This window comes from Scylla paramamosain, chromosome 11 (assembly GCF_035594125.1).
Source record: "Scylla paramamosain isolate STU-SP2022 chromosome 11, ASM3559412v1, whole genome shotgun sequence".
In the NCBI taxonomy this organism is placed as follows: domain Eukaryota; kingdom Metazoa; phylum Arthropoda; class Malacostraca; order Decapoda; family Portunidae; genus Scylla; species Scylla paramamosain.
In genome coordinates this window covers 1722679-1750000 of record NC_087161.1, presented here as the reverse complement: position 1 = coordinate 1750000, position 27322 = coordinate 1722679, and the positions used below count along the sequence as shown (strand labels likewise).

The window sequence follows — 27322 nt, the reverse complement described above, 5'->3', positions numbered from 1 at the left end:
TCCTCTCTTTCTCTCTTCCTATTCTTCCCCTCTTTACAAATCACTTTTCTTCACTATTTTTGTACTCTCTCTTTTACCAATTCCTTTTCTTTCCTGTCTCCCTTTCTCCTTTCCCCAAACAACTCCCTTTTTCTCTCTCTTCTCCCTTTCTCTCCTTCAGTCCTTAATCTTTCTCCTCTTATCTTTCTTTTTCGATTCTTATTTTTCCATCTTTCGTTCCTTTCCTGTCTCTTCAGTTCTCCAGTAATTTCTTCTTCCTATCTCCCTCTCCTTCCTTTCTTAACAATCTCTTCATCTACCAATTTATTGTCGTTTGGCACCTCTCTCTCTCTCTCTCTCTCTCTCTCTCTCTCTCTCTCTCTCTCTCTCTCTCTCTCTCTCTCTCTTGCTCTCGCGCTCTTTTCAGTTACACCCAACTCTCTTTTCTCTCTCCTCTTCGTCTCTTTCTCTTTAGTCTTTAGCTTATGTACCTCCCTAATCTTCCCTTTCTTTATCAGTTCTATCCTTCCATCTCTCCTTTCTTTCCACTCTTCCCTTCCTCAGTGGCATCTTTTTCCTCCCCTCCTCTCCTTATCTAACACCCTCTTCATCTATAACCTTTCCCTCCCTCCTCTCCTCCCTTCCTCTCTTTTCCCATTTTCTTCTCGCTCTCTCCCCAGTAACACCCACTGCTCGTATTCTCCCCTGTCTTCTCTATTCTTTCAGCACGCATCTCTCCCTTCCCCTCTTCACTCTTTTCCTAACACCCCACCGTCTCTCCCTACCAGGTGATGCCCAGCTTTCTCGGTTCCTTGATGTGGGATGTCGGTTACCCTTGCATCCTGTCAGCCTTTAGCCTCATCCAGCTGGCCTTCTCTCAGCTCACACAGGTAAGGTTTGCAAGCGAGTGTGTGTGTGTGTGTGTGGGAGTAAGGACTGGGAAAACAAAGGAAGTGAGAGTGGGAAGGTTTCAAGGAACGTTAGGATAAGAATGTAAAGGAGAGAATTGAGTATAAATAAGGGAGGCTGCAAGAAGTCATCAGGCCTACACGTGGCAGGTCCCTGTGTAAGGTATCCGTGCCTATTTCCACCTGTCATCCCTGTGAATATGTTTGTCTACGTAATCTCTTAAAGCTACCCATTGACTCGGGGCTGACTACCTGGTTACTGAGTCTATTCCGGTCATCTGCTGGTCTATTTGTGGGCTAGTTTCTCTCTCTCTCTCTCTCTCTCTCTCTCTCTCTCTCTCTCTCTCTCTCTCTCTCTCGAAAACACAATTTTACCAACACCCATTATAACAACAACAACAACAAAATTACAACTACTACAACAACAACTACTACTACTACTACTACTCTCTCTCTCTCTCTCTCTCTCTCTCTCTCTCTCTCTCTCTCTCTCGAAAACACAATTTTACCAACACCCATTATAACAACAACAACAACAACAAAATTACAACTACTACAACAACAACAACTACTACTACTACTACTACTACTACTTGTCCTCCTGTATTACACGCCTTGCACCACTTCATCACCTGAGAGGGAGGAGGAAGGACAGGAGTAATGAGCACAAGGGACAAAGGAGCGACGATTAAACAAGAGAGAGATGGCAGGGAAGGTGAGGGTGATGCAGGGTACTACAAATCATGCCCTTTTTACCCCCTCCCCCTTCCCAATGCACGGGAGGGCAGAGGAGGGGGGACCTGATTAACTGCTGCTACCCAAAGAAAATGGGAGTCGAGTGCAAATCTTCAAGTTGTCGGATTATAAGAGAAAAGTTTATTTTAGTGTCTCTTGCTTCTGTCTGAGTATCTGTAGCACCTCAATAGTTACGAATGGTGGACAGGTACAGGTGTGCAGACAGACAGACAAAGAGAGAGACAGAGAGAGACATGGGAGGAAGGGTGAATAAGAAGGGGAAGACAAGAAAGACGATAGAAAGATAAAGAGGGATAGTAGGGAGATATGGAAGCAAGGGGAAATGAAAAGGATTAAATAAAGCTGAAGACAGAAGGAGGAGAAAAGAAAGTAGGATGGGGAGACAGAAAAGGGTAGAAAAAGAAGGAATAAAGAAAAAGTACAAATACGAGTACGATGCAGGAGGGAAGAAAAAAAAAATAGTGCGAGAAAACAATAAAAAAAGATCAAAGATAAATAAATAGAGGGCGAGACAACAAAGAGAAACAGGAAACAGAAAGAACAGAAAAAAAGGAGATGTGTGGACGAAAACAGGAAGGAAAATTAATATGAAAAAAATAAAATAAAATGTGGAACAAAAAGAAACAGGAAGAAGGAACGGGAGATAAACAGGAAGGGGAACAAAGAGATGAAGGGAAGGGAGAAAGGGAGGAAGAGAGGAGGGCTGGAGACTCCTAAAACATACTTGTGATAACTTAGGTAGGCTACTTTTTTTATATTTTTATCTCAGTGACTCCCTAGTGCTTCCTTAAAGAGAGAGAGAGAGAGAGAGAGAGAGAGAGAGAGAGAGAGAGAGAGAGAGAGAGAGAGAGAGAGAGAGAGAGAGAGAGAGTGTCACTAAGGGGATGAAATGAACAGGATGAGAGCAAAGAGGAAGGAAGAAGGGAAGGCGGAAGACGAAAGCAAGGAGGAGGAAGAAGTCGGTAGAGGAGGAAGGAAACATGAGTCAGGAAGAAAAGGAAAGAGGAAGGAGGGAAGGATGGAGAATGCAACGAGAGGCATGAGAGGAGGAGGAGGAGGAGGAGGAGGAGGAGGAGAAAGTTAGAGAAAAAAGAAACAAGAGGAAAAACGAGAGAAAGACGAGGAGGGAACAGAAAATAACAAAATCCTTTCCCTTCAGTCTCCTTTCCACCTGCCCTCTCCCGCCACTTCCTTCCCCTCCCTTACCTAACACAAGCTGACCTTACCTTACCTCTCCTTACCTTGAACTTACCTTTCTTTACATAACTTTTCTCAAACAAACCAACCCAAACCAAAGCAAATCTAACCTAAACTAACCTAACCTATTTAAACCTAATCTAATCAAATTTGACCTAAGCAAACCAACCCAACCTACTCAACACAACACAACCCTTTAACCCACCTTTCCCCTAACACATAACCCTTTATCTGACATCCCCCCGCCCTCCCCAACCCCTGCTGCTGCTCGTTCCAGCCGATATCGCCTCCTCAGTAACCCTCCCCCTCAACTCCCAACCGCTGCCCCACCGCACCTCTGTCCCTTAAATAATCTTATGTCCTCTTCTCTGGCCGTAAAAGAGAGAGAGAGAGGAGAGAGAGAGAGGGAGAGGGGAAGGGTGTTGAGAGGCTGTAGAGGAAATGTAAGAGAGGAAAGAGAGGGAGGGTGAGAGGGTGAGGAAGGGAGGGAGTGGGAGAGTGGGAAAGATTGAGTGGGAGGAACGAGAGAGAGAGAGAGAGAGAGAGAGAGAGAGAGAGAGAGAGAGAGAGAGAGAGAGAGAGAGAGAGAGAGAGAGAGAGAGAGAGAGAGAATTAAGGGTCATGCACACCAGTAATACTGATAACAATAACAACAACAGCAATAATAATAATAATAATAATAATAACAATAATAATAATAATAATAATAAAAATGATCTCAATAATAACAATAGTATTAATAATAATAATAATAACTCATCAACAATAGTAAAACAGTACCAACAACAACAACAACATCAACAACAACAACAACCACAACAACAACAACAACAACAACAACAAGCACCACCACAACAACAGCGATAACAAGAGCGACCCGGTAATTAATGGTGATGAATAATGATGACCTGCTAATACTTTTCAGCGGTGCGGTCAATCAGCCAGGAAGCCACACCAATGTTGCGCTCAGTGAATAATTGACGCGTGGGGGAGACAAGGGAAGCAGGGAGAGGCTGGGGGAGGCAGGGGGAGGCAGGATGACAACGTGAAAGGGCGGGGCAGGATAGCAAGGTGTTAGGGTGAGACAGGGTGCGGAAGAATGGTAAGGTGCTAGGGTGAGGCTAGTGAAGCAGGGTTGTAAAAGGAGGCAGAATGGCAGGGTGAAAGGATAAGATGGGGTGAGATAGGTTAAGGTGATGGAATGAGGCAAGACGATAGGTTAGGATGAAAGGATGAGAGAGGGTGACAGTAAGACAGGGTGACAGGGTGAGGCACTATGATAGAATGAGACAGAATGACAGGGTGAGGCACGAGGTGGGTGAGGCAGGGGTGAAGTAGGGATGAGGTAGGGATGAGACAGGAGTGAGGCAGGGTTAAGGCAAGGAGTGAACCATACATTCTCCATCCTGGGTCCTCTAAAACTCTCCTTCATTCAATACACCAACAACAAACATCAAATATCTTTACATGCTAAACCAGCTTCTAAAAGTTTGGTGTTCTACTCGTGTCCGTAAATTCCCTCTCTTTGGCTGCTTGCAAGGTCTCGTCTGTTTGTGAGTGAGTGTGCTTGTGAGTGTGTGGAACCTTTGCCTTCTCTAAATACAGCGACTCAAAGGCTATTCGTGTACCTCATTCCTTCCTCTCCCTTCCTTCACCAGTCAGCCTTCAATCACTCCCAGCCAGCAGCCTTGACGTTACAACTTTTGCCATCCTCTGTCGCTACTTCCACGGTTACTGCTTCCCTTAACTTGCTAAATCCATCTCTGCCCTCGTTTCCCGCCTCTCCGCCCCGCTGCTGCGCCCTGCTAATGCAAAAGTTAACCAATATTCTCGCTCCTTCGTCCCCTTTAGTGGCAAGCTCTGGAACACTTTGCGTGACACGAGTTTCCTGAATATTAGTGGACGTTTTGGTTTCCGTATTCTGTTTTCAAGCAACGCCAACAAAAACACCTACTACTACTACTACTACTACTACTACCACTACTGCAATAACAAGTGAAGACAGGATAGGAACAAATCTCCCATCTCTTCCTTTTTCCCCTCCTCTCCTCCTCCTTTCAAATCCCTCCTCTTTCCCTACCTCTAATCCTGACTCTTCTCCTCACCTCTCCCTCCCCCAATCCTCTCTACCTGTCATCTACCGCTCACCTTCCTCTCCCGTATTCCTAATTCCCTCCCACTCCCCGATTTCCCGATCTGAAACCTTGTCCTCTCTCTCTCTCTCTCTCTCTCTCTCTCTCTCTCTCTCTCTCTCTCTCTCTCTCTCTACGAATATCACTTTATCCCTCCTTTTTTCTTCCTTTTTCTTTCTTTTTCGCCCTTCATTAATTAATTCTCTCCTCCCCTTCCTCCCTTCCTTCCTTAACACTTCCTTCTCTCTCTCTCTCTCTCTCTCTCTCTCTCTCTCTCTCTCTCTCTCTCTCTCTCTCTCTCTCTCTCTCTCTCTCTCACTAAAATCTATCCATTCCTTTTTTTTTCTTTTTCTTGTTCTTCTGGTTCTTGCTTCTCTTTTCTTCGTCGTCGTCTTTGTCTCCTATTTCTCTGCTCCTCCTGGTCCTCCTAATTACGTCTCCCTCCTGCAGGTAAAGTTTCGGCCGGAGACGCTGCGGCGGAAGTCAGCGCTGAGTTTGGTGATCACCACACACTTCGCCCTGGTGCTCGGCTCAGACATTGTCACCGCCTTTGAAAGCCACTTGCAGGTGAGGCGAGGGGATGAAGTGGATTGATAGGTCCTCCGATCTTACACATTATTTCAGGCATTGTAAATAGGTATTCTGGTGTATCTGTATCATTCCCATCAGTTTCATACACAAGTTAAGCCCTCGTTCAACCTCTCTGCTTGTATCTCCTTTTGTAATCAGTGCGTTAGTTACTAAGAATATTATTTGGGTTTGAAATTTCCTTCGGTTTCACTTTTGTTTTTCTCACTGTGGTGTCATAAAGTCCCTGTATTTATCTTTGGCAGTACTGTGTCTTGGCTCTTCTTCCTTCACAAGCATCATTTCAATATTCTGCTTCTGTCTGATGTGGTGGTGATGATGCTGGTGATGAGGTGGCAAACGTAGTTCATAAGAGGTGACACGGATGATGATAAAAATGATGAAGTGATGAAAGGTGATGGTGGAGTGATAAAGATGTTAAAGATGAGCAGTTGATGGGAGGTGATGGGGTGACAGGGGGTGATGAGGTAACAAGGATGATTTGATGATTGAGGTAATGATGACGGTGAGGTGATGACAGAAATGATAAGAGGTGAAGAGGTGAGGTGATGAGAGGTGATGTGATAGGGTGACAGCAGTAATGACAGGGATGATGACAGGGATGACAGGGGATGATAAAAGTATAGATGGAAGGAAGAAGAAGAAGAAGAAGGATAAAGAACTGTTAAAAAAGACGTTTCTGGATTTTGTTATCGTTTATTCTTCCCTTTATTATTATCATTATCATTATTAACATTATTATTATTGTTGTTATCATTAGTCTTCAGCTTAGCAAATTTCTATACGAGGTAGTGAAGAAGTGGACAGAGAGAGATAAATAGAAGAAAAGGGAGGGAAAAAAAGAGCCGTCATTAGAATCATACGGAAAATAAATAAGGAAAACTTGATAGGGGAGGAGAAAATAGGACAAAAAAGTGATGGAAATTATATATGGAAATTAAATAAGGGAACATAAGCTGGACGGAGGATAAGAAGTGCGATTTAGATGGAGATTAAATTAGGAAACATATAGTGGAAGGGAGAAAAGGAGAAAAAAGAAGCGAGGTTTTGGGTATACGGAAGTGAATAAGGGGACATCATTTGGTGGGGGAGAGAAGAGAAGAGGGGGAAGTAAATATGCAGCTTGGTTTTATGGAGGTAAAGAAGGGAACATAAGGTGATGGGAGAGGAAAGAGGGGGGGAAAAAAAGAAGACTTGTTTGACGAATATGGAAGTTAAGGAGCATAATGTAACAGAAGAAGAACGGGAGGAAAAAAAAAAATTGTTGTTTCTGGAATATGGAGGTAAAGAAGAGGAAGCAAGATAGTGATGGGAGATGCAAAGGAGAATAAAGAAAGTTATCTGACGAATATAGAATTTAAAAAAGTGTACAGAAGATGGTGAAGAGAAAAAAAAACAGGGAAAAAGAAGGAAGGTTTAGAGATACAAAGATAAAGAAAGGAACATTTGGTGGTGAGGAAAAGAAAAAGAGAGAGAGAGAAAAGTTACTGGATATTGGAAGGAGATGAGAAGAAAAGGGAATGATAGAAAAGGAGCTCTCTCTCTCTCTCTCTCTCTCTCTCTCTCTCTCTCTCTCTCTCTCTCTCTCTCTCTCTCTCTCTCTCTCTCTCTCTGGAAAATTAAGAGATGTCAAGGGGGAGGGAAGGAAGAGGAGAGAGGAAGCAGGAAGGAAAAAAGAAAAAGGTGAAAGGAAGGGAAAAAAAATGAGAAAGGAGGAGCAGGAGAACGAGAATGGAAAATTGAAGAGAGAGAGAGAGAGAGAGAGAGAGAGAGAGAGAGAGAGAGAGAGAGAGAGAGAGAGAGAGAGACCGATTGACTGACTGAATAAAGAAACAAAATAAAAATGTCAGAATGAGAAGAAACAAAAAATGTTTAAACAAAACTAGAAAATATGAAGGTTAAACTGAAATATGAAGATACGTATGTAGGAAGCACTCTCTCTCTCTCTCTCTCTCTCTCTCTCTCTCTCTCTCTCTCTCTCTCTCTCTCTCTCTAATGGTGAGACGCGGCAGGTGTGAAATCTCTTTAAGTTTCAACAGACAAACACCTTAAAGGGAAGAGAGAGAGAGAGAGAGAGAGAGAGAGAGAGAGAGAGAGAGAGAGAGAGAGAGAGAGAGAGAGAGAGAGAGAGAGAGAGAGAGGTTATTGCATGCAGTTGGAATAAAATGATCTTAAATGTCAAATAACTCTCTCTCTCTCTCTCTCTCTCTCTCTCTCTCTCTCTCTCTCTCTCTCTCTCTCTCTCTCTCTCTCTCTCTCCAGACCCTTGTATTTAGGGGGCAATTTCTATAATCATTTTAGAGCCACTTCTTTCCCTTCAAGTAACTTCCCTCCTCCTCTTCCTCCCCTTCCTCCCTCCTTCTCCTCTTCCTCTTCCCTTCCTCCTCACAATTTTTTTCCTCCTCCTCCTCCACTTGAGTTCACCTTTTCTTTCCTCCTTTTTTCTGTGAGCAACCCGTTTTCTCCCATCAAAGAAAATGGAGGATAAGGTTGTTTTAAGAGGGAGACTATTATATACGCATTAGATCTGGCAGGGGGAGAGAGAGAGAGAGAGAGAGAGAGAGAGAGAGAGAGAGAGAGAGAGAGAGAGAGAGAGAGAGAGAGAGATTATTTACAAAAAATATTTTGATATGAAATTCTCTCTCTCTCTCTCTCTCTCTCTCTCTCTCTCTCTCTCTCTCTCTCTCTCTCTCTCTCTCCTACAGGTACAGCTAACACAATCTTATCGATTTCCTCTCTCTCTCTCTCTCTCTCTCTCTCTCTCTCTCTCTCTCTCTCTCTCTCTCTCTTCTATTGTGTGTGTGTGTGTGTGTGTGTGTGTGTGTGTGTGTGTGTGTGTGTGTGTGTGTGTGTGTGTGTGTGTGTTTTCCTTGTTAGTCTCCACTACTTTTCATTTAGACTCCCTCTACTTAGTCTCTCTCTCTCTCTCTCTCTCTCTCTCTCTCTCTCTCTCTCTCTCTCTCTCTCTCTCTCTCTCTCTCTCTCTCTCTCTATTGATCCAGTGTTATAGAGGCGAGAAACTTATGGTTATGCATGTGTGTGTGTGTGTGTGTGTGTGTGTGTGTGTGTGTGTGTGTGTGTGTGTGTGTGTGTGTGTGTGTGTGTGTGTGTGTGTGCGTGTTTGTCTTTATGTGTGTGTGTGTGTGTGTGTGTGTGTGTGTGTGTGTGTGTGTGTGTGTGTGTGTGTGTGTGTGTGTGTGTGTGTGTTTGCTTGCTTTGAGAGAGAGAGAGAGAGAGAGAGAGAGAGAGAGAGAGAGAGAGAGAGAGAGAGAGAGAGAGAGAGAGAGAGAGAGAGAGAGAATTTAAAATGTATGTTGAGTTTCACAAGTTTCTGTAGGGCAGTTCTGGTCTAATCTCTCTCTCTCTCTCTCTCTCTCTCTCTCTCTCTCTCTCTCTCTCTCTCTCTCTCTCTCTCTCTCTCTCTCTCTCATCCTATATCCCTGTTTATCCTCCCTTATCTCTGCCTGACATCTAATCAATCATGTACATATTTACTCCCACCTTTCTCCCCCATCCTCTCCCTTCACCCTCACCTCCCCTCTCTCCCTTCCCCTCCTCCCCTTTCACCATCATCACCCTGAAAATAACAACCTTCCCTTAATTCATTTTTCATTGTACATTTGTCATTATCTTCATTATCACTTTGTTTGTCGATATCGTCATTATTGTCGTTATTTTTACTATCATTGTTATTTTAATTCATTGTTTTCTTGTTTTGGATAATCGTATACGTAGTTTTTCTCTTTTTTTCTCTTTTCTCTTTCGTCTTCTCCTTCTGTTTCGTCTTTTCCTCCTCTTCCTCCTTCTCTGCAACTCCACCACGACCATTCATATCATATTTCTCTCTCTCTCTCTCTCTCTCTCTCTCTCTCTCTCTCTCTCTCTCTCTCTCTCTCTCTCTCTCACATACTCCATCTTCCATCTCTCATTTCCTCGTATTCGTTCCAGTCACCTCTCCATCCATTTCTCTCTCCATTCCTCTTCCTCATTCCTATCTCCTACTTTTCTCATCTGCCTTTCCTCTTATTCCTTCTCGTACACTTCTTTGATACCGATTCCCTGAAGAACGAGGAGAGGAGGAGGAAGAGGAGAAAGAGGAGGAGGAGGCGGCGGTCACAGGGACACACGATACCCACAGAGGAAGGTTTTGATAATTGTGACACAGTGGATCACAGTTCGCCCCTCGAGTCTTGTCTCAGTCCAGCGCGGAGGTCACCCACTGCAAGACAAGCCCTGCCTTTCCTTGCTACGCCTGTGTTATGTGATGTGTCTGTTGTGTCCGTCCTTTTCCTCTCCTTTTTCTTGTTCTTTCTTCTTTTGTTTCTCTTCTTCCTCCTCCTGCTTCTGTTTCTGCTTCTGTTTTTCTTTCTCCTCTTCCTCTTCCTTCTGTTCTCCCTCCTTCTGCTTCTATTTCTCTTCTTCTTTCTCCCCTTGCTCCTGCTCCTCTATTTCCTTCGTTCTCTTAATACACGAGTATGTTATCTTTTTTTTTCTTTTGCTTCTTTTTCTCCTTCTTCTCCTCCTCATCTACTGCAAATTTCTTCCTTCTCTTTCTACTCCTTCCCCTTCTCTTTCTCTTATTATTACTACTGCTGCTGCTGTTGCTACTGCTCCTGCCGCTGCTGCCTACTACTACTACTACTACTACTACTACTACTACTACTACTACTACTACTATTACTACTGCTACTACTATTACTTAGCTCATGTGTATTTTAGTTAAGTGAAGAATCTCTCTCTCTCTCTCTCTCTCTCTCTCTCTCTCTCTCTCTCTCTCTCTCTCTCTCTCTCTCTCTCTCCTCCTCCCTAACAAATATATGGAGAGCTTTTAGTTCCTTAACGACTTCTTCCTAAGCTGTGTGTGCGTGTGTGCGTGCGTGCGTGCACGCGCGTATGTGTGTGTGTGTGTGTGTGTGTGTGTGTGTGTGTGTGTGTGTGTGTGTGTGTGGAAGAGGTAAGGGTTTTACGGCCTTTTACCTCTCTCTCTCTCTCTCTCTCTCTCTCTCTCTCTCTCTCTCTCTCTCTCTCTCTCTCTCTCTCTCTCTCTCTCTCTGTCCGTCTTACACACACAAAGGGAAACAGAGAGAGAGAGAGAGAGAGAGAGAGAGAGAGAGAGAGAGAGAGAGAGAGAGAGAGAGAGAGAGAGAGGCCCTGCAGAAGGAACAGGACGTGGTGTTGTCATGGGTGGCGGTGATGTAATTAACACGTCTTACTTATGGTGTTGACAGTGCTGGCAGGTGGGGATGACAGATGTGGTGGTAGTGGTGGTGGTGTGAGGGGAAGGGGTTACTAGTAGTAGTAGTAGTAGTAGTAGTAGTAGTAGTAGTAGTAGTAGTAGTAGTAGTAGTAGTAGTAGTAATCGTAGTAGTAGGGAGACTATGTCCTTAAAAATGCACCTACTATGATCAGAAAATATTCACACACCTATTTTTTTCTTCCTCCTTTCGTTTATTCTACGGTATAAATGAAAAAAAAAACACTCGAGAACCTTACTAATCATCTCTGTGGCCTTTGAAAATAGCGCTTACGAGAGAGAGAGAGAGAGAGAGAGAGAGAGAGAGAGAGAGAGAGAGAGAGAGAGAGAGAGAGAGAGAGAGAGAGAGATTCAAAATATGGTAGGTTATGTAGTAGGCGTCATGTTGTCTGCCACTCACCACTCGTAAGGCTGGAGTTCAAACAGAGGACACCAGCGGACTATAGATAAAAAAAAAAGTGAAAACAAAAACGCATCGGCTTGTGGTACCGAGTGTTTCCCGGCGTGACCTCAACTTTAAGCCATTCATTCCTTCATGTTTTGTGCTCTCAGTCACGAATACTTGATGAAACTCCTTCCCTTCTCTCTCTCCCTCATGCCTTGTTCCTTACGCGGCTTCTTTAATTCTGTTAATAACCAAGAACTTATGGGAATTATGTGTGGTGCAGGCAAACAATGTGAAGGGAGAGGAGAGAGGAGAAAGGAGGGTGGCGAGGCGGAGTGTGGGGAGTGACAGCGCAACTCATTAGAGAATACCACGAATTAATTACGTTTTCTTTTATTACACTTCTTAATACAAAGAGCGCAAGACTTATGAAAGGATACACTGACATATTTAACAATGTAACGTGATTCATATACGTTCTAGTACCAATTCTTGTTTTATTTATTTATCTATTTATTTATTCATCGCAGTTCTGGTTCTTCGCTCCTCGCTTGGTTTCTAATGAGAGGTGGGCAAGAATAGACTCTATAATCAAGTTCTTAGTGGCGAGTTAATGGGGAGCTTTGTAATCAAGTTCTTAGTGGCGAGTTAATGGGGAGCTTTAGAAGATTAGACAGATTTAGAAGTGTGGATGATATGTGGAAATAAGCAGGCGTGTCTTTTATATATATAGGCACTGCCACATGTAGGCCTGGTGGATTCTTGCAGCTTTCCTTCTTTTCTCGTGTTTTTTATGAAGCAATGCGCGTTGCTGGGGTGGAGCTGAATGATGCGGCAATGGGGAGGGATGGAGAAACAGTGGTGATGATAGTGGCGGTGACAGGGAAAGGGGAGGAGATGATACGGATGATAAAAAGAGAGATAGATGTATGTTAATCCCACGAAAGCAAAGGAATATATCAAGTCAAGCGAGCATTTAGAATCTACAAAAAATGTTATTCAATCGAAAAGCAAAGCGAACAGCCCATCATCTTTTCTCTCCTCCAACTTATTCGATCTTTCTATTCTCTATCTTCTTAACTCGTTTCGTCAGCCAACCTTTCCATCCCCACCATCAATGCCAAAAGTTAAAAAGAGGTGAAGTGGCGATCATCACGAAGAGGACAAAAATTCTATGTGCAGTACGTGAGAAGCCCTGACTCAAACTTATAATTCCGTAAAAAATATCATAGAAAACCTTATTATATGTCAACAGTTAGCCTCCCAGCGGTGCACTGCGGGTCGTGGCTCGGACAAGAGTACGTGTGGGTAGGATGAGGCGCGCTGCTGCCAGATCTTGCGCAGCCACCTTCACCTCTCACACTGATTTTTATGTTTATACCAGTTTTAAACCATCCCATATTCAGCACCACATGTCCAATCTATCACTAATAACAAGATTCAGTAACATTGCACCCTTATAAAAAAAAAAAAATACGAACTGATAGAATACAAAGACTTTACGTATCTGGCATCTATAGTTTCCCTACCTAGCGGCGTCACCAGTCTGGCTAGAGACTCACACGTCCTTCACACAATACAAACACATATACACCAAAACACCACATACACCTTGCCAACATACCTGACGGGGCCTTGAGAGCAAACTTAGGGAGAGGTTTCGCCATCCAGCTTCATCTTGACTACAAAGAAGCGTTGGAGAGAGCGCGGGATTTCACACAACACAGACTCACGGAACACCCCGCGGAACTGGTGTCCGGTTTGGCAGGAGTGAGTTACCTCGCTTCATTTCCTTGCTTCGAAGCTTCGGCACCTGGTGGAATGATAAAGAAAGGCGAGGTTATACAAGAGACGTAGTTTTTATAAAGGAAACTAGATAGGAAAGGAAAATAATGATGAAGGAACTGTTTTAAGTGGGAGGGAAGGAACGAAGGAAGGAATAAGGGAAGGAAGGAAGGAAGGAGGAGGAGCAAGAGAGATCAGTCTAAATGGAGGCTGGAGCAGATATGGAAACAACACGGATATTTGTAGAGAGAAGAAAGGTTTCGTGTTTTATATATAATGATAGTAATAACAGGTGTCCATTCTGCCAGTGATGGTTGTTGTCAGAGAGAGAGAGAGAGAGAGAGAGAGAGAGAGAGAGAGAGAGAGAGAGAGAGAGTTACAATCTATTCACTATCACAATAATAATTAGTTTTTGTTCTAGTGAAATCATTTGCAGCACAACTTACTGTATTCACTCGTACATAGTAGTAGTAGTAGTAGTAGTAGTAGTAGTAGTAGTAGTAGTAGAACAATTTTCACATAATCAAGCACACACAGATTGCTACGCTGTGATGCAAGTAGTGCTGAAAGATGATAACATGAAGTGGCGCCATCTGGGAGCGTGGTGGTGATGACAAGAAGACACGCAGTGATGTAGTAACAGTAATTCCAGTGAGGATGTCGACAGTAATGACGAAAAAAAAAATATAATACGATGACAATGGTGACAAAACTGGTGATGATGACGATACTGACAAAAATGGTGACGCTGGTGACAATAAACATGAATAACTATACCAACAATGATGTTCACTGACTCTAACGACTCTTAACGATACACCAGCAGTTATCTTACCCTTACAAGACAAAACAACCTAGAAAACAATAACTTGACATCGATATTACAGCAAAAACGAGACTTAACACAACTGACGAAGAGATGAAAACACGAACTAACAACACTGATAACAAGACAGGTAAATGCTGACTACTGGGACTGTGAAAACTAACAAGATGAAAACAAGACACAAAAAACACTACTCTAAAGGTGTTGGCGCCATGTACGAGACTTCTCCAGCTGTTTATCCCTTCCATCTTCCTCTGTCACTCCCATCCTTTGCAATTCTAACGCAATGATAGGAATAAAATGGTGCTGCCTGGTGACGCTGGTGCCTCTACTCTTCAGATGGTGCGGTGGGTGGTGCAGACAGTGTTCCTGAGCTGGGGCCTCGTGCTGTGTATCACCTTCCTGTACGGCGGCGCTAGGATCCTTCGTCTGCTGAGAACCATCCCCCACTCCGCCTTCCAGGGCAGCGAAGCCACCGCCAGCAACAGCAAGGGTGAGAGAGAGAGAGAGAGAGAGAGAGAGAGAGAGAGAGAGAGAGAGAGAGAGAGAGAGAGAGAGAGAGAGAGAATGGTTTTCTTTTCTTTTTCTTTATTTACTTTTTGTTTATTTACAAGAGAATGAAAGGACTGGAAAACAAGATGGAAGAAAGGAAGGAACGAACGAACGAAGGAAAAAAGGAAGGAAGGGAAGGAAGATGGATGGATGGATGGACGGTCGATTTTTGTAGAATTAAATGGTTAAAAAGTTAAGACTCGGCGGTCTCTCTCTCTCTCTCTCTCTCTCTCTCTCTCTCTCTCTCTCTCTCTCTCTCTCTCTCTCTGAACCACAAAAAATCTCAGGAGCAACTGTTAATGAATTTAATTTTGTCTCTCTCTCTCTCTCTCTCTCTCTCTCTCTCTCTCTCTCTCTCTCTCTCTCTCTCTCTCTCTCTCTCTCTCATTTAACTGGCTTTGTCCAACATTTCCTCGGAGTAAACAAAAGAGGAAGTAAGCGAGTTGGCAAAGAAAGAAAGGAAGAAAGAGGGAAAGAAAGAAAGAGAGAAAAAAAGAGCTCTAAACAGATGAAACACACACACACACACACACACACACACACACACACACACACACACACACACAGACTTCGACCTTCCCCCACCCCTCTCTCTCTCTCTCTCTCTCTCTCTCTCTCTCTCTCTCTCTCTTCCCACTTCAATCTTGTCCCTGTCACAGCCTTCTTCCCTCTCCTACGGCTTCTCTCTCTCTCTCTCTCTCTCTCTCTCTCCTCTCTCTCTCTCTCTCTCTCTCTCTCTCTCTCTCTCTCTCTCTGTACCTATTTCTTCCTTTCTTTTCTTAAGAGCATTTCAATTTTCCCTAAGTCTCTCCTTCATTCATCCTTCTTCCCTCTCTCTTTTCTTCCCTCCTTCAACATTTCTTCATTTACTCTACAGACAAATTTAATCTCTTCCTTCTATCCTTTTTTATAAGTAATTTTTCATCTATTTATATCTCCCCTTTCATCTCTTACTCTAAACAGTCTTTCCTTGCTTTCTTCCTTTCTTCCTTCGTTCCTCATCACACATCTTTCATTCGGTTTCAAAAACTCTGAATTCTTCTTCTTTTCCTCTTAATTTGTTTCTCTTCCCTCTCTTTCACTCGACTTCCTTGCCTAAGCACTTCCTTTATTCCTTGTATCGTCAAAACTATTCTTCTTTTGCTTCTTAACTCCCTGCTTTCTCTCCTATCTCTCTTCCTTCAGTCCTTCCTTCCGCACATGCGCGTTTTTTTCTTCATTCTCCATAATTCTTCTATTTTTCCTTCTTAGCTTCTTCCTTTCTTCCCTTACCCATTTCCTCTACCCTTCCCTTGCTCATAAATAAAAACCCTTTCCTTTCTTCTCTAAACCCACAAACTTTCCTCTTTTCACTGACTCACCTTCTGCTGCGCCTCCTTCAGGACTTCTACAGATCTGCATACTTTCCCTCCTCCCCTCTCTTACCCTGTTCCTCCATATTTCCTTCCGTCGCTCAGAAAATAAAACTTTCTCTATTCCTTTCCGTACTCAACCCACAAACTTTCCACCTTTTCACTCTTTCATCTTCTACTGCGGCTCCTTTATCTCCTTTCCTTTTTAACCCAATTCTTCCATATCTCCTTTCCCCGCCTCAAAAAAAAAAAAAAAAATAGTTCTTTCCTTTTTAAACCCACAAACTTCCCATTTTTTCTCATTCACCTTCTGCTGCGTCTCCTTCAGGCATTCTATAATTATCTCTCCTTTCCTGCTTCACCGCACTCTTCCATCCTTCTCTCGTTTTTTTTAAAATAAATCCCTCCTTCCTTTCTAAACCCACAAATATTCCATCTTTCCAGTCATTCATTCATCTTCTGCTGTGCCTCCTTTAGGTTTTCTACAGATCTTTTCCTCCTTCATCCAATTCCTCTATCTTTCCTTCTTTCAAAAAGGCTTACATTTCTTTCTTTCCCCTTTTAATCATCCACCTTCTACAGCGTCTCCTTCGGGATTTCTCCAGTGGGTCTACAGATCTAGCATTTTCTCATTTGCTACTTCTGCACCCAATTTCTGTATTCTCCCCTTGCTCAAAAAAAGTCTAAAAACTCTCTTTCTTTTCTTCTTAAACCCACAAAGATATCCTTTTTCTTTTCATCCACCTTCTGTTGCGTCTCCTCCAGGCATCCTCGAATTGCCTCTACAAATCTACTTTCCCTCCCTTCCTCACTCATTTAAGTTCTAATCCATAACTCAATAAAACTCATTATTTCCTAACCATACAAACTTGCTTTTTCCACTCATCCACCTTCTGCTGCGTCTCCTTCAGGTATCCTCCAGCTGGCCCTCCTCGCGCAGTGCAACAACATCGCCTCCTCTGTGCTGACTGCGGCCGCCCCCTCGCTCCTGACGCCCAAGATCAAGATTACTGATGAGCACGATCATACCTTCTCCTACGTGTCTGACTCCCGCCACGCCTCTAGTGACTTAGGCAAAGGTACGAGGGAGGGAGAGAGACACAGAGCCAGAGCCAGAGAGAGAGAGAGAGACAGAAAGAGAGAGAGGGGATCTGATGTCGCGTGGGTGAAAGAAAAGTTAGGAGTTAAAAAGAGTTAAGAAACGAAGGCACAAGTGGAAAAAGGTTTGTTACAGAGAAAGAGACAAAAAAAAAGTGGGAACATGTGTGGAATTGAAAACGATGTGTTTGTGAGAGAGAGAGAGAGAGAGAGAGTGAGAGAGAGAGAGAGAGAGAGAGAGAGAGAGAGAGAGAGAGAGAGAGAGAGAGAGAGAGAGACGAAAGAAATATTGGTAAGAGAGAAGGTAGAAAGGAAGGAAGAGAAGAAAAAGAAAGGAAGAAGGAAAGGAGGAGGAGGAGGAGAAGGAGGAGGAGGAGGAGAAGGAGGAAGAGGGGGGAGGAGGAGGAGGAGGAGGAGGAGGAGGAGGAGGAGGAGGAGGAGGAGGAGGAGGAGGAGTCTAAATGGAGGCTGGAAAAGATAAGAAAGAAGGGAGAGAGAGAGGGAGAGGGGAAGGGGAGAGGAGCGAGGGGAGAGGGGAGATGAGAGGATGAATGCCGTATGATTGGTTTTGAACACTCCCTCTCCTTCTCCCTCTCCCTCTCCCTCTCCCTCTACTCTCCCTCTCTCCTCTCCCTTTACCGACTGATGTTCTCTTTTTTCTATATATTCCCTCGTGTCTGATCTTCCCCTCACCCTCTCCCTCTCTCTCTCTCTCTCTCTCTCTGGTGATGATAATGATGATGATGATGATGATGATAACGCCTTTCTCTCCCGCCCTCCCCCCAGATTCTGCCCCCACCTCCCGCCGCACCTCTCTCCGCTCCTCCATCAGTGGGGAGTGTGGGGGGGGCACCTCCGTCCCCTCCACCTCAGGTAAGGACTCTCTCTCTCTCTCTCTCTCTCTCTCTCTCTCTCTCTCTCTCTCTCTCTCTCTCTCTCTCTCTCTCTCTCTCTCTCTCTCTCTCTCTCTCTCTCTCTCTCTCTCTCTCTCTCTCTCTCTCTCTCTCTCTCTCTCTCTCTCTCTCTCTCTCTCTCTCTCTCTCTCTCTCTCTCTCTCTCTCTCTTCATTGAATTAACTTTTATTTGTCTTTTCATCTTTTTATTTGTCTATTTTTTTATTTCATCACTAAAATAAATGAATAAAAATGAATAAGTAAATAGATAAACGGATGTAATCGTCATATTTTTTCTTTCATTATTTCCTTTTTCATTTCAAATCTCTCTTAATTTTCTTTTTTTTTCTTGTTTTCTTTTAATCTCACCCTCAGCGTCTTCAGCACTGTTTTGAACCCACTAACAACTTCTCTTTTCTTTGCTTTCCTTTTCTCTTTCTCTTTTCTGCAAACTCTTTTCAATTAACAAGTTACTGATTCTGTCTTAATCCTTTTTTTTGGGGGGGAGGTGGACAAGGAGGCGATGGAATCTTTTGTTTTCTCACTCTTCTTTTTCCTTTCCCTGTTTCTTTTCTTTCCTCTCCAGACGGCAAGTTTGGAGCGCTTGCGAGTTTACTTACGCCAGCTCTTAAGTTTGCTATTGAAGCTCTGAGTTCCCCCCCCCCCACTCTCTCTCTCTCTCTCTCTCTCTCTCTCTCTCTCTCTCAAAATCTAAAGTAGCATGTTTAGACGATGAGAGAGAGAGAGAGAGAGAGAGAGAGAGAGAGAGAGAGAGAGAGAGAGAGAGAGAGAGAGAGAGAGAGAGAGAGGCATAATTTAATGGTCGATAGGGTAATATAAGCATATCTATCTATCTATCTATCTATCTGACTAATATACTAAGCCTATATTCTATTCCCGGAGTCTTGGTTGGTTCGCCTCTACGTAGACTCATCTCCCGGCGGATCATATAGAGAGTCTAGGGCGGCGAGGCAATGATGCGGCTCTTACCATAATGAACATGAAGGTCTTCAGTAATCACAGAAAATGATGAAATATTCCTAAGGCCATTTCCTCCACCCATCTCCTCTCCCTCCCCCTCCCTCTCCAACCATCCACATCCCCTGATACCCTTGGCTCATCTGGCAAGGGCAGGGACACAGGGTCACGTGTCTCTCTGTCAGAGTCTCTTATCCAATCACAAAGCTTCCATCCAAACTTTCCTGACTGGACCATGAGCCGCCGTTCGCCTCATACGCTGTTGGTTTCCTGGCTTGTGCAGAGGCTCCCAGGGTCCGAGGCCAGGGAGGAGCTGCCGGTGTGGTGGTGCAGGGCTTGTCTTTATAAGGGTGAGATTCAGAGCATGGTGGTGGTGGTGGGATGGTGGTGGTGGTGGGGTGGTGGAGTGGTGGTGGTGGTGGAGTGGTAGGACTGATGGAGTGGAGGGAGGACAGAGGCTCATCGTATCCTTTCCGCAGGCCTCCGGAACCACGACACAGGCGCGTCGGACATCGAGGAGGAGAACGAGGACCAGGACTCCCTGGTGTCGCCCACGCTGTCCAGGAAGAGCGTGGGAGGCGGGGAGCGGGCGTGCACCTCCCCTAAGCAGCCGTCGCCGCCACGCAGCCCCAAGTCGCGGAAGAATAGCACGAAGAGCCGCGCCAACTCGCGGGGCTGCGAGGGCGAGCGTTGCGGTGATATCATCATCAAGGTGGAGGATGTGGAGGGCTGCGAGGAGCCGTGCGACGCGATCAGCCGTGGGGTGGGGCGGGCGTGCCCAGACGGGGAACATGGCTGCGGGGAGGAGCCGGAGAGGAGAGAAGAGGTGAAGGCGCAGGTGCAGGGGACACAGAGACGCAAGGAGGGGCGGGAAGGGGGTGTGCACCGAGCGGCCTCTCTCAAGTCGGTGGGATCACCGGTGCGCAGCGCGGCGCTCGAGGCAAGGCGTGGCGGCTCCTCACGGCGCAGCAGTGCCTCCGAGACCACCCACACCAGTGACTGTGAGTTGCCGCGCAGCCCTGTGGACGGCGAGCGCCGCGCGGCGCTGCTTGCCGCCGGGGAGGCGCCACCTAAAAGAAAAAAGAGCCTCACGTGGTCTGAGGACACGCCCACACCGGACGCCTCGGACAGGGAGAGCCGCGGGGTGCCGCCCGAGCTGGAGGAGACAGAGCCCTTGGCCCGTGACAGCCGCCGCCGCGCCAGCAGTTCCAGCCGCCGCAGCAGCCGCAGCAGCAGCGAGAAGAAGAAGCTGCGGCACACGCGCTCCTGCGAGCTGGGGGACTCTGCGGCGCGGCGGCGAGGCAGCGGCATGTCCAACACCTCCAGCCGCGGCAGCGATCACGTGACGGGCTTCCCGGGTCCCGGCCCCAGTCTGGGCAGGGCGGGGGCCTCTTCGCCCTCCAGTGTGCGGCGCGGCAGTCGGCGCAGCGTCAAGGACGAGGTGGAGGTGGAGACGCTGCTGTCCCGCTCCCCCAACGGCCGCCACGACGTGACGCTCTCCTCCATCCTCAACCACATCGCCTACGTGAACCAGGCGGCCGCCGCGCCGCGTCTGCCCGCCTCATTCAAGGACTCCAGGAAGGCTCAGGTGCAACAGGTGAGCGGGGCGGGGGCCCCGGGGGTGCTTGGATGAAAGAAAGAGAGGACGGGAAGAGAAAGGGAGAGGAAAGAGATAAGAATGGAGCGGAACTGGGAGAGAAAAGGGCACATGCATGTGCCAAGCTACAAGCACGCACGCGCGTGGGGGCACACACACACACACACACACACACACACACACACACACACACACACACACACACAACGTCCTTTCCCTTCCCCTCCGAACATTTTTTTTTACCTTTTTTTTTTTTTTTGTTTCCATGTTCGGCCTCCGCTCCCTCCTCTCCCTCCACTCCACGCACGGGCCTCTCTCTAATCTGCCATTTTTCCCTCCGCGCTGCCTATCCACCCTTCCTCATGCCTTTCATCTCCCCTCCTCCCTCACCCCTACCCTTCTTCCATCACCCACACTCTTCCCTCCACACTTTTCTCTGACCCTCATCTCTCTCTCTCTCTCTCTCTCTCTCTCTCTCTCTCTCTCTCTCTCTCTCTCTCTCTCTCTCCTAGTCCCTTTCTTCTTCTTTCTTCCTTTGTGCCTCTTATTTTTCTTCTTCATCTTCCCTCCTCCTCCTCCTCCTCCTCCTCCTCCATCTCCTTCTCCTTTTCCTCCTCCCCTCCCTCTTCCTCCTCCTCAGGTTTATTCAGAAAGTCTCCTCTCAACCTCTCATCTTCTTCCTTACTTTCCTAACTTCTCCGTTTTGCCACCTTCCTCCTTCCTCCTCCTTTTCTTCTCACTCAAGTCTTCCGCATGTTTTCCTTGTCTCCTCTCTTCCTTCCTTCCTCCCTCACCTAACTTTCTCTTCTTTTACTCTTTTTCATTTTCCTTTTTCCATTTTCTTCATATATTTTCTTTCCATATGTAACTGTCTGTCTGTCTCTCTCTCTCTCTCTCTCTCTCTCTCTCTCTCTCTCTCTCTCTCTCTCTCTCTCTCTCTCTCTCTCTCTCTCTCAACTTCCTTTCTTCTCCAGTTCATCCGGGTTGACTTTCTTCCTTCTCCTTCCATCCTTTTCTTTCTTCTCTCTTTCTTTCTTTCATCCCTTCCTTCCTTCCTTCCTTTCTTCCTTTGTTCCTTTGTTCCTTCCTCCTTTTCTACCAACCAAAACACGTAAACAATTCTCCACAAGTAACAAGATAGTATTTTTTTTTCAATTTTCCTTCTGTTTTCTGCTTTTCTTTATCTTTTTCATCTATTTTTTTGCCTTTTTCTTTTTTTCTTTTCTCTTTTCTTTTCTTTCTTCTTTTCTTTCATCTTCTTTTGCCTTTTATTTTTCTTATCTTGTTTCTTCTTTCATTTCTTTTTTTTTTACTTCAGTTTCATTTTTTTTCGCTTCATTTTCGCTTTTCATAGCTCTTTCTTCCTTCTTACTTTACTTATTTCAACTTTTTTCTACTTTCCTTCCTTTTATGCTCTCGTTTCTTTATTTTTCTTCTTTTTTTTTTGCCTTTGTTTCTTTCTTTTTCCTTTTACTTTTCGTTTCTTTCATCATTATTACTTTTAGTCCTACTTCCAAAGGTGTTAGCGAGCAGGGCAGTAATGGGATACGGGGGGAGGGGGGCGGTAGTAGCGTAAGGAATACAAGTTCACCTTTCCCCTTACCTTCCTCCCTCTCAGCACGGCAGGTGAGTCTCGTGATAGGGGTAAGGTTGCTGCCCACGGATTGCCGCGAATTCTTAACCCTCTCCTTCTCCTCCTCCTCCTTCTGTTTGTTCCTTCTTCTTCTTTTTCTTCTTCTTCTTCTTTTTCTTCTTCTTCTTCTTTTTCTTTTCTTCTTCTTCTTCTTCATGGTCTGATTCTTTTTCCCTTTCTTCCTCTGTTTTTCTTTTTTTTTGTTTTTGTTTTTGTGTTTTGTTGGTTTGTTGTTTGTTTGGTTTGTGGGTGGTTTGTTGTTGTTGTTGCTGTTGTTTGTCTTCTTCTTCCTCTTCTTCTTCTTCTTCTTCTTTTTCTTCTTCTTCTTCTTCTTCTTCTACTCTTTATTTACCTTTTATTTTTAGCATTTGTTCCTAGTCAACAGCTCCTCTTCCTCCTCCTCTGAACAACAACAAACAAGAACAACAACAACCAGAACTTCAATATAACATCAGAAACTCTTGCCTTTCATCAAAGCCTTTCAATACAAAAACACACACACACACACACACACACACACACACACACCACACACACACCACACACACACACACACACACACATGTACATTAACACGACATATTTCTCAACACAATCCCGTTTCAATTCAACACTGCAATCATAATGTCACTGTGTTGTAGGAGACAAAACACAACGCAACACATGACAAAACAACACAAAACAATACAAAACAACGCACGCACGAAAAAAAAAAAACACATCAAAATACAGATGGAAAAAAAAAGTATACTATTTCACTCTTAAACTTAAAAAAAAGGGGAAAAAAATAATAATAAATCTTTCCTATCCAAGGGAAAAGAAGTAATACAACACATCACAAAACAACAACAATAAAAGGAAATAAATAAACAGCACAACGAAACACAAATAAAAACAATATTATTCACTCTTAAAACTAAAAAAAAAAAGAAAAAAAAACTTTCGTATTTAAGAGGCAAAACGTAACACAAACACACACACACACACACACACACACACACACACACACACACACACATACAAAGACAATAAATAAGAAAATAACAATGATAATTTCCTTTTAAAACCACAACAAACAAAACACCTCTCCTATTTGCCTTCTCAAAATCAACATACAACAAAACAAAAACCATCTCTAACTAAACGTGGTATACCAAATCTCCGAGGACCACGGAAAAAAAAAAAAAAAAAAAAAAACAATACGGTGTAATAAGATACCTGTCCCACTATGGCGTGTGAAAGGTGCGTTAATTAGTGCCAGGTTAATTAATCCTCTCACCTGTTGCTTCGTTCCTGCCTCCGTACAGATACTGCCGCTTGGTCTTGGGAGGAACTGAGGAACTGAGGGAGTGTTGCTGAGACTGAGTGAACCGAGTCGTTTGTGTGTTTATGTCTCTCTCTCTCTCTCTCTCTCTCTCTCTCTCCTCTCTCTCTCTCTCTCTCTCTCTCTCTCTCGTATAAGAAACATAACAAGGGTGACAAACAGAATCCCCAGGGCCAGTTATAAGGATTAGACAAGAAATATTGGGTTTAAGCCTGATAAGGATAGGTAAAACAGAGTGAAAAAAAATAAATAGATAAAACGAAGAAATAAAATAGAAGTGTGATGATATGAACTCAATAATCAGGTTGTTAGTGCAGAAGATTAAACAGATTTATAAATGGGATGATAGCGGATAGAGGCAGGTATGCATTTATACAGGAACTACCACGTGTAAGCCTGGCGATTTCCGGCAGTGACAAGAATACACGATTAGCTATTTGTATACACACATCGTTATACAAAATACTTACGTTAAAGGTCCATCTGAGTGCTACTACAAGCCAATGGAGTGAATGGAAAAAAAAAGGAGTAAAATTGAAAGGTACTGCGTTGATATAGTTTATAATGAAAGGACTTCGTTGCCCGAGTGTATAAAAATGTACGTATGTGAAGGCTTTGTTAGTGTTTTGTTAAGGATCATTGTTGTGGTATCATGTTTCAGTTTGGCTTGAAGAGATGAAAGAGAGAGAGATACAACAAATGAAAGGGTGAAAGTAAAGGGGTAGTGATGTAAAGATAAAGTTGTCTTTCTGTAGCGTGTGTGGGTGGGAGAGAGAGAGAGAGAGAGAGAGAGAGAGAGAGAGAGAGAGAGAGAGAGAGAGAGAGAGAGAGAGAGAGAGAGAGAGAGAGAGAGAGAGAGAGAAAGAGCACCACAACAACACGGTACACACACACACACACACACACACACACACACACACACCTGCAGAAGATAGTACACTGAACATGGTAATCAGATGTTACCTGTGAGATTAGATTTGGGGTGGTAGGTGCTGAGGGAAGCCTAACTGAATAAACCAAATCTCTCTCTCTCTCTCTCTCTCTCTCTCTCTCTCTCTCTCTCTCTCTCTCTCTCTCTCTCTCTCTCTCTCTCTCTCTCTCTCTCTTGCATCCCTCCTTCTCTTCCTCCACTAACCAACACCACTAATTCCTACCTCCTTCACCTCTTCCCTCACTACCTCCCATTATTATACCACTAACCTCCCTGCCTCTCCCTCAGGTACTGCTGGTGACCTACGTGACAGCTGTACTCGGCACTGTCCTGTCCCTGGCTCTGGTATACGGTCTGTACCGCCACTTCATCTCCCTGCCTCAGCTGCCTCGCCCAGCCTGGCTTTGGTTCTTCTACGAGTCAAGTTGTCGCTTTCTCGAATTCCTAATGGGGTGTGCAATGGCTAATATCACTCGCCAGCCCGTGAACAGGCATCCTCAGTACCCGTACTCCCTCCGTATCAAGCAGAGGAACTCCATCTATATGTGAGGGTGTGCACGGGTGTGGAGGCGACGTCCGTTTTCTAGAGTTACCCGTGAAAGTGTCAGTGGAGCGACTCCGTTTTCTGTATATAGCGTGTTTGTGTACAGTCTTGTCTCGCGCTGGGAGGACTCCGGGAAGACTTCTGACGGTGTTGATGTTAGGATGTGAACCTGGTGGTACTGGAGAGAGGAGAAGAGAGAAAGAGAGAGGTGGCACGTGCGTACACACACACACACACACACACACACACACACACACACACACACACACCTACGTACATACAAACACACACAAAGTACGTGCATGAGGTGGAGGTGAATGTGGAGAAGGAAAATGAGGATAAGAATGGTGATATGAAGGAAGAAGAAGAAAAAGAACAAGAACAAGAACAACAGCAGCAGCAACAACAACAACAACAACAACAACAAGTACAACAAAACAATCAGGAGGATTTAAAAGAAAATCAATAAATAACAGGTTAATTTTTTAAGGAAAACGAAGAAAAGATGTATCAATACTTGCGTGAGTGCGTGCGTGTGCATCTCTCTCTCTCTCTTTCTCTCTCTCTCTCTCTCTCTCTCTCTCTCTCTCTCTCTCTCTCTCTCTCTCTCTCTCTCTCGTCTACTCCGGTGTTTTGATGTTAACCTGCAAGTCTCTTTCTTTCTCATCTCCAGCTTATGTAAAGAATATTTTCAATCAATTCATTTTGTATCATACCTGACGATTATTTCATCTGTACTCGGTGTGTAGGGGGGCGGGGGGGACGTGAGGGGGGGAGGGGGGAGGGAGGGAAAGAGAGGAAGGGAAGGGTACATGGGAGGGAATAAAGAGGGGAAGAAAATAATGGAAGATGTTCAATGTGATAATGTGCGTTGGATAAATCTGTGATGCCTACGTGAATCTCTCTCTCTCTCTCTCTCTCTCTCTCTCTCTCTCTCTCTCTCTCTCTCTCTCTCTCTCTCTCTCTGTAAATATACAACAAAAAATCCACTCAATGTATTTTTGTAGTTCTGTGTTTGTACATACACGTGTGTGCCTGGATGTTACCTTGTGTGTACGTACGTACGTAAGTGTGTATGTATGCATGTATGTATACACGTGTACAAGTAGATCTGTGTGCGTGTGTGTGTGTAGATATGTGTACGTGAGCGTGACGTACGTGAAGTGAGCGTTGTACGTTATCAATAAAACCAAAGAAAATTTTACTTTTTTAATTTTTCATTTTATTGGTTAACTGATTGGTTGATCGATTTTTTCTTTTTTTTCTTCTCTTTTTTTATTTATTTATTTACTTATCTATTTATTTATTTCCTGCTTATTTCAATAAACAATAACAAGAAGACTAACAAAAAAAAATCGTAAGGTTGAGAACTGTTTAAGTTATTATGAATGTATCGTAATACTTTAATCAATACTTTCTATCTATTCAGATAAAGACACTAGATAATAAAACTAAAAAAAAAAAAAGAAATACAATAAAAAACAACTATGGTTTGGTGGTGGTGATGACAATGGTAATGATCCACAGTAACGGTGGTGAGGAGGAGAGGGGGAGGTCGTTGGTGGTGGTGGTGGCTTGGTGGTGGTGGCGCTGGTGAAGATGGAGTAGGTTTAGAGTATGATTAGGAAGAAAAAAAAAAAAAAAACTCACAGAAGAGAGAGTAATCGATTAATTAAAACCTATTAGTGTCAGTAGAGGCGAGGCTGGGGCGTGTCAGGAGGAGCGATGAGTGTGTGGGGAGGAGGATGCTGGAGATGGATCTACCAGGCAGGGGAAAGAGAGGAACACCTGAGAAAAGTTTATAGATACTGTGAAAGAAGACATGCTTGTAAAGGGTGTGAGAGAGGAAGGCACTGAAGACCGAGCACGCTGGAGAAGCTTGGCCTACTGTCACGACACCTGACGGGAGCAGGCCAAGTAAATGTCAGTAATTTGATTTTTGTTAATCAATATCATTCAAGGTTTCTCAAATTAATTACTGTCATTTCATTAGCAGTCAAAGAATTAATATAAGTTTCATCCCTTTTCTTAGTGACAGCATGCAAGAGAACTGCAGTGACTGGAGGTATACTGACGCCGAAAGTGATCTTAGGACTTAACAATCATTGAGATACCAGCGTACAAGACACTTTCCTTTGTTCTCAAGGTCAAGGGTTCGATCTCGGATGCAAGTCTCTTATGGTCAACCCGTTTCACCTTCAAATAAATTTCTCAGCGTTTCTATGAAGTAACCGAAGGGAACATCACACTGGTGGCAACGGTGGCATTTCTCAGCGTTTATATTAAAGAGGAATACCTGTTTTTACCATATACAGGTATTGCTCTTATCGACACCTAGTAAACATCTTTCCACATTCAGATAAATTTCTTTGTGTTTCTATGAAGTAACCAAAAGGGAACATTATACTGGTGGCAGCGGTGGGATTTCTCAAGTGTTTCTATACTGAAGAACACCTGCTTTCCCACACACAGGTTCTCATTTTTTATTGACACCTAGTAAACATTTCACTGACTTCTTTCCATTGTTTCCTTTCTCCTTTGGTTTTGTCTGCCTGTCATGATCGGCAGCCATCACCGTAGCTATAACAGGGATGAAAAATACTATGTAAC

General features: G+C 44.3%; 1 protein-coding gene and 1 long non-coding RNA gene across 3 annotated transcripts in view; one reads left to right on the top strand and one right to left on the bottom strand.

The window, feature by feature from the left end:
* Positions 1–13230, bottom strand: part of LOC135104800 (uncharacterized) — a 51455-nt gene extending 38225 nt beyond the window's left edge. The window contains exon 1 of the long non-coding RNA XR_010270540.1: positions 12824–13230. This is a non-coding gene — a long non-coding RNA (uncharacterized LOC135104800). The remainder of the gene's footprint in view (positions 1–12823) is intronic.
* The window catches only part of LOC135104795 (uncharacterized), a 56917-nt gene extending 31004 nt beyond the window's left edge, over positions 1–25913 (top strand). For both annotated transcript variants that reach the window (XM_064012386.1, XM_064012387.1), the window contains exons 5-11: positions 768–869; positions 5423–5539; positions 14150–14303; positions 16626–16793; positions 17599–17685; positions 19163–20280; positions 24457–25913. In XM_064012386.1, coding sequence (XP_063868456.1) covers positions 768–869; positions 5423–5539; positions 14150–14303; positions 16626–16793; positions 17599–17685; positions 19163–20280; positions 24457–24717 — 2007 coding nt within the window. In that variant the 3' untranslated portion in view covers positions 24718–25913. The remainder of the gene's footprint in view (positions 1–767; positions 870–5422; positions 5540–14149; positions 14304–16625; positions 16794–17598; positions 17686–19162; positions 20281–24456) is intronic.
* Positions 25914–27322: the final 1409 nt, after the last annotated feature.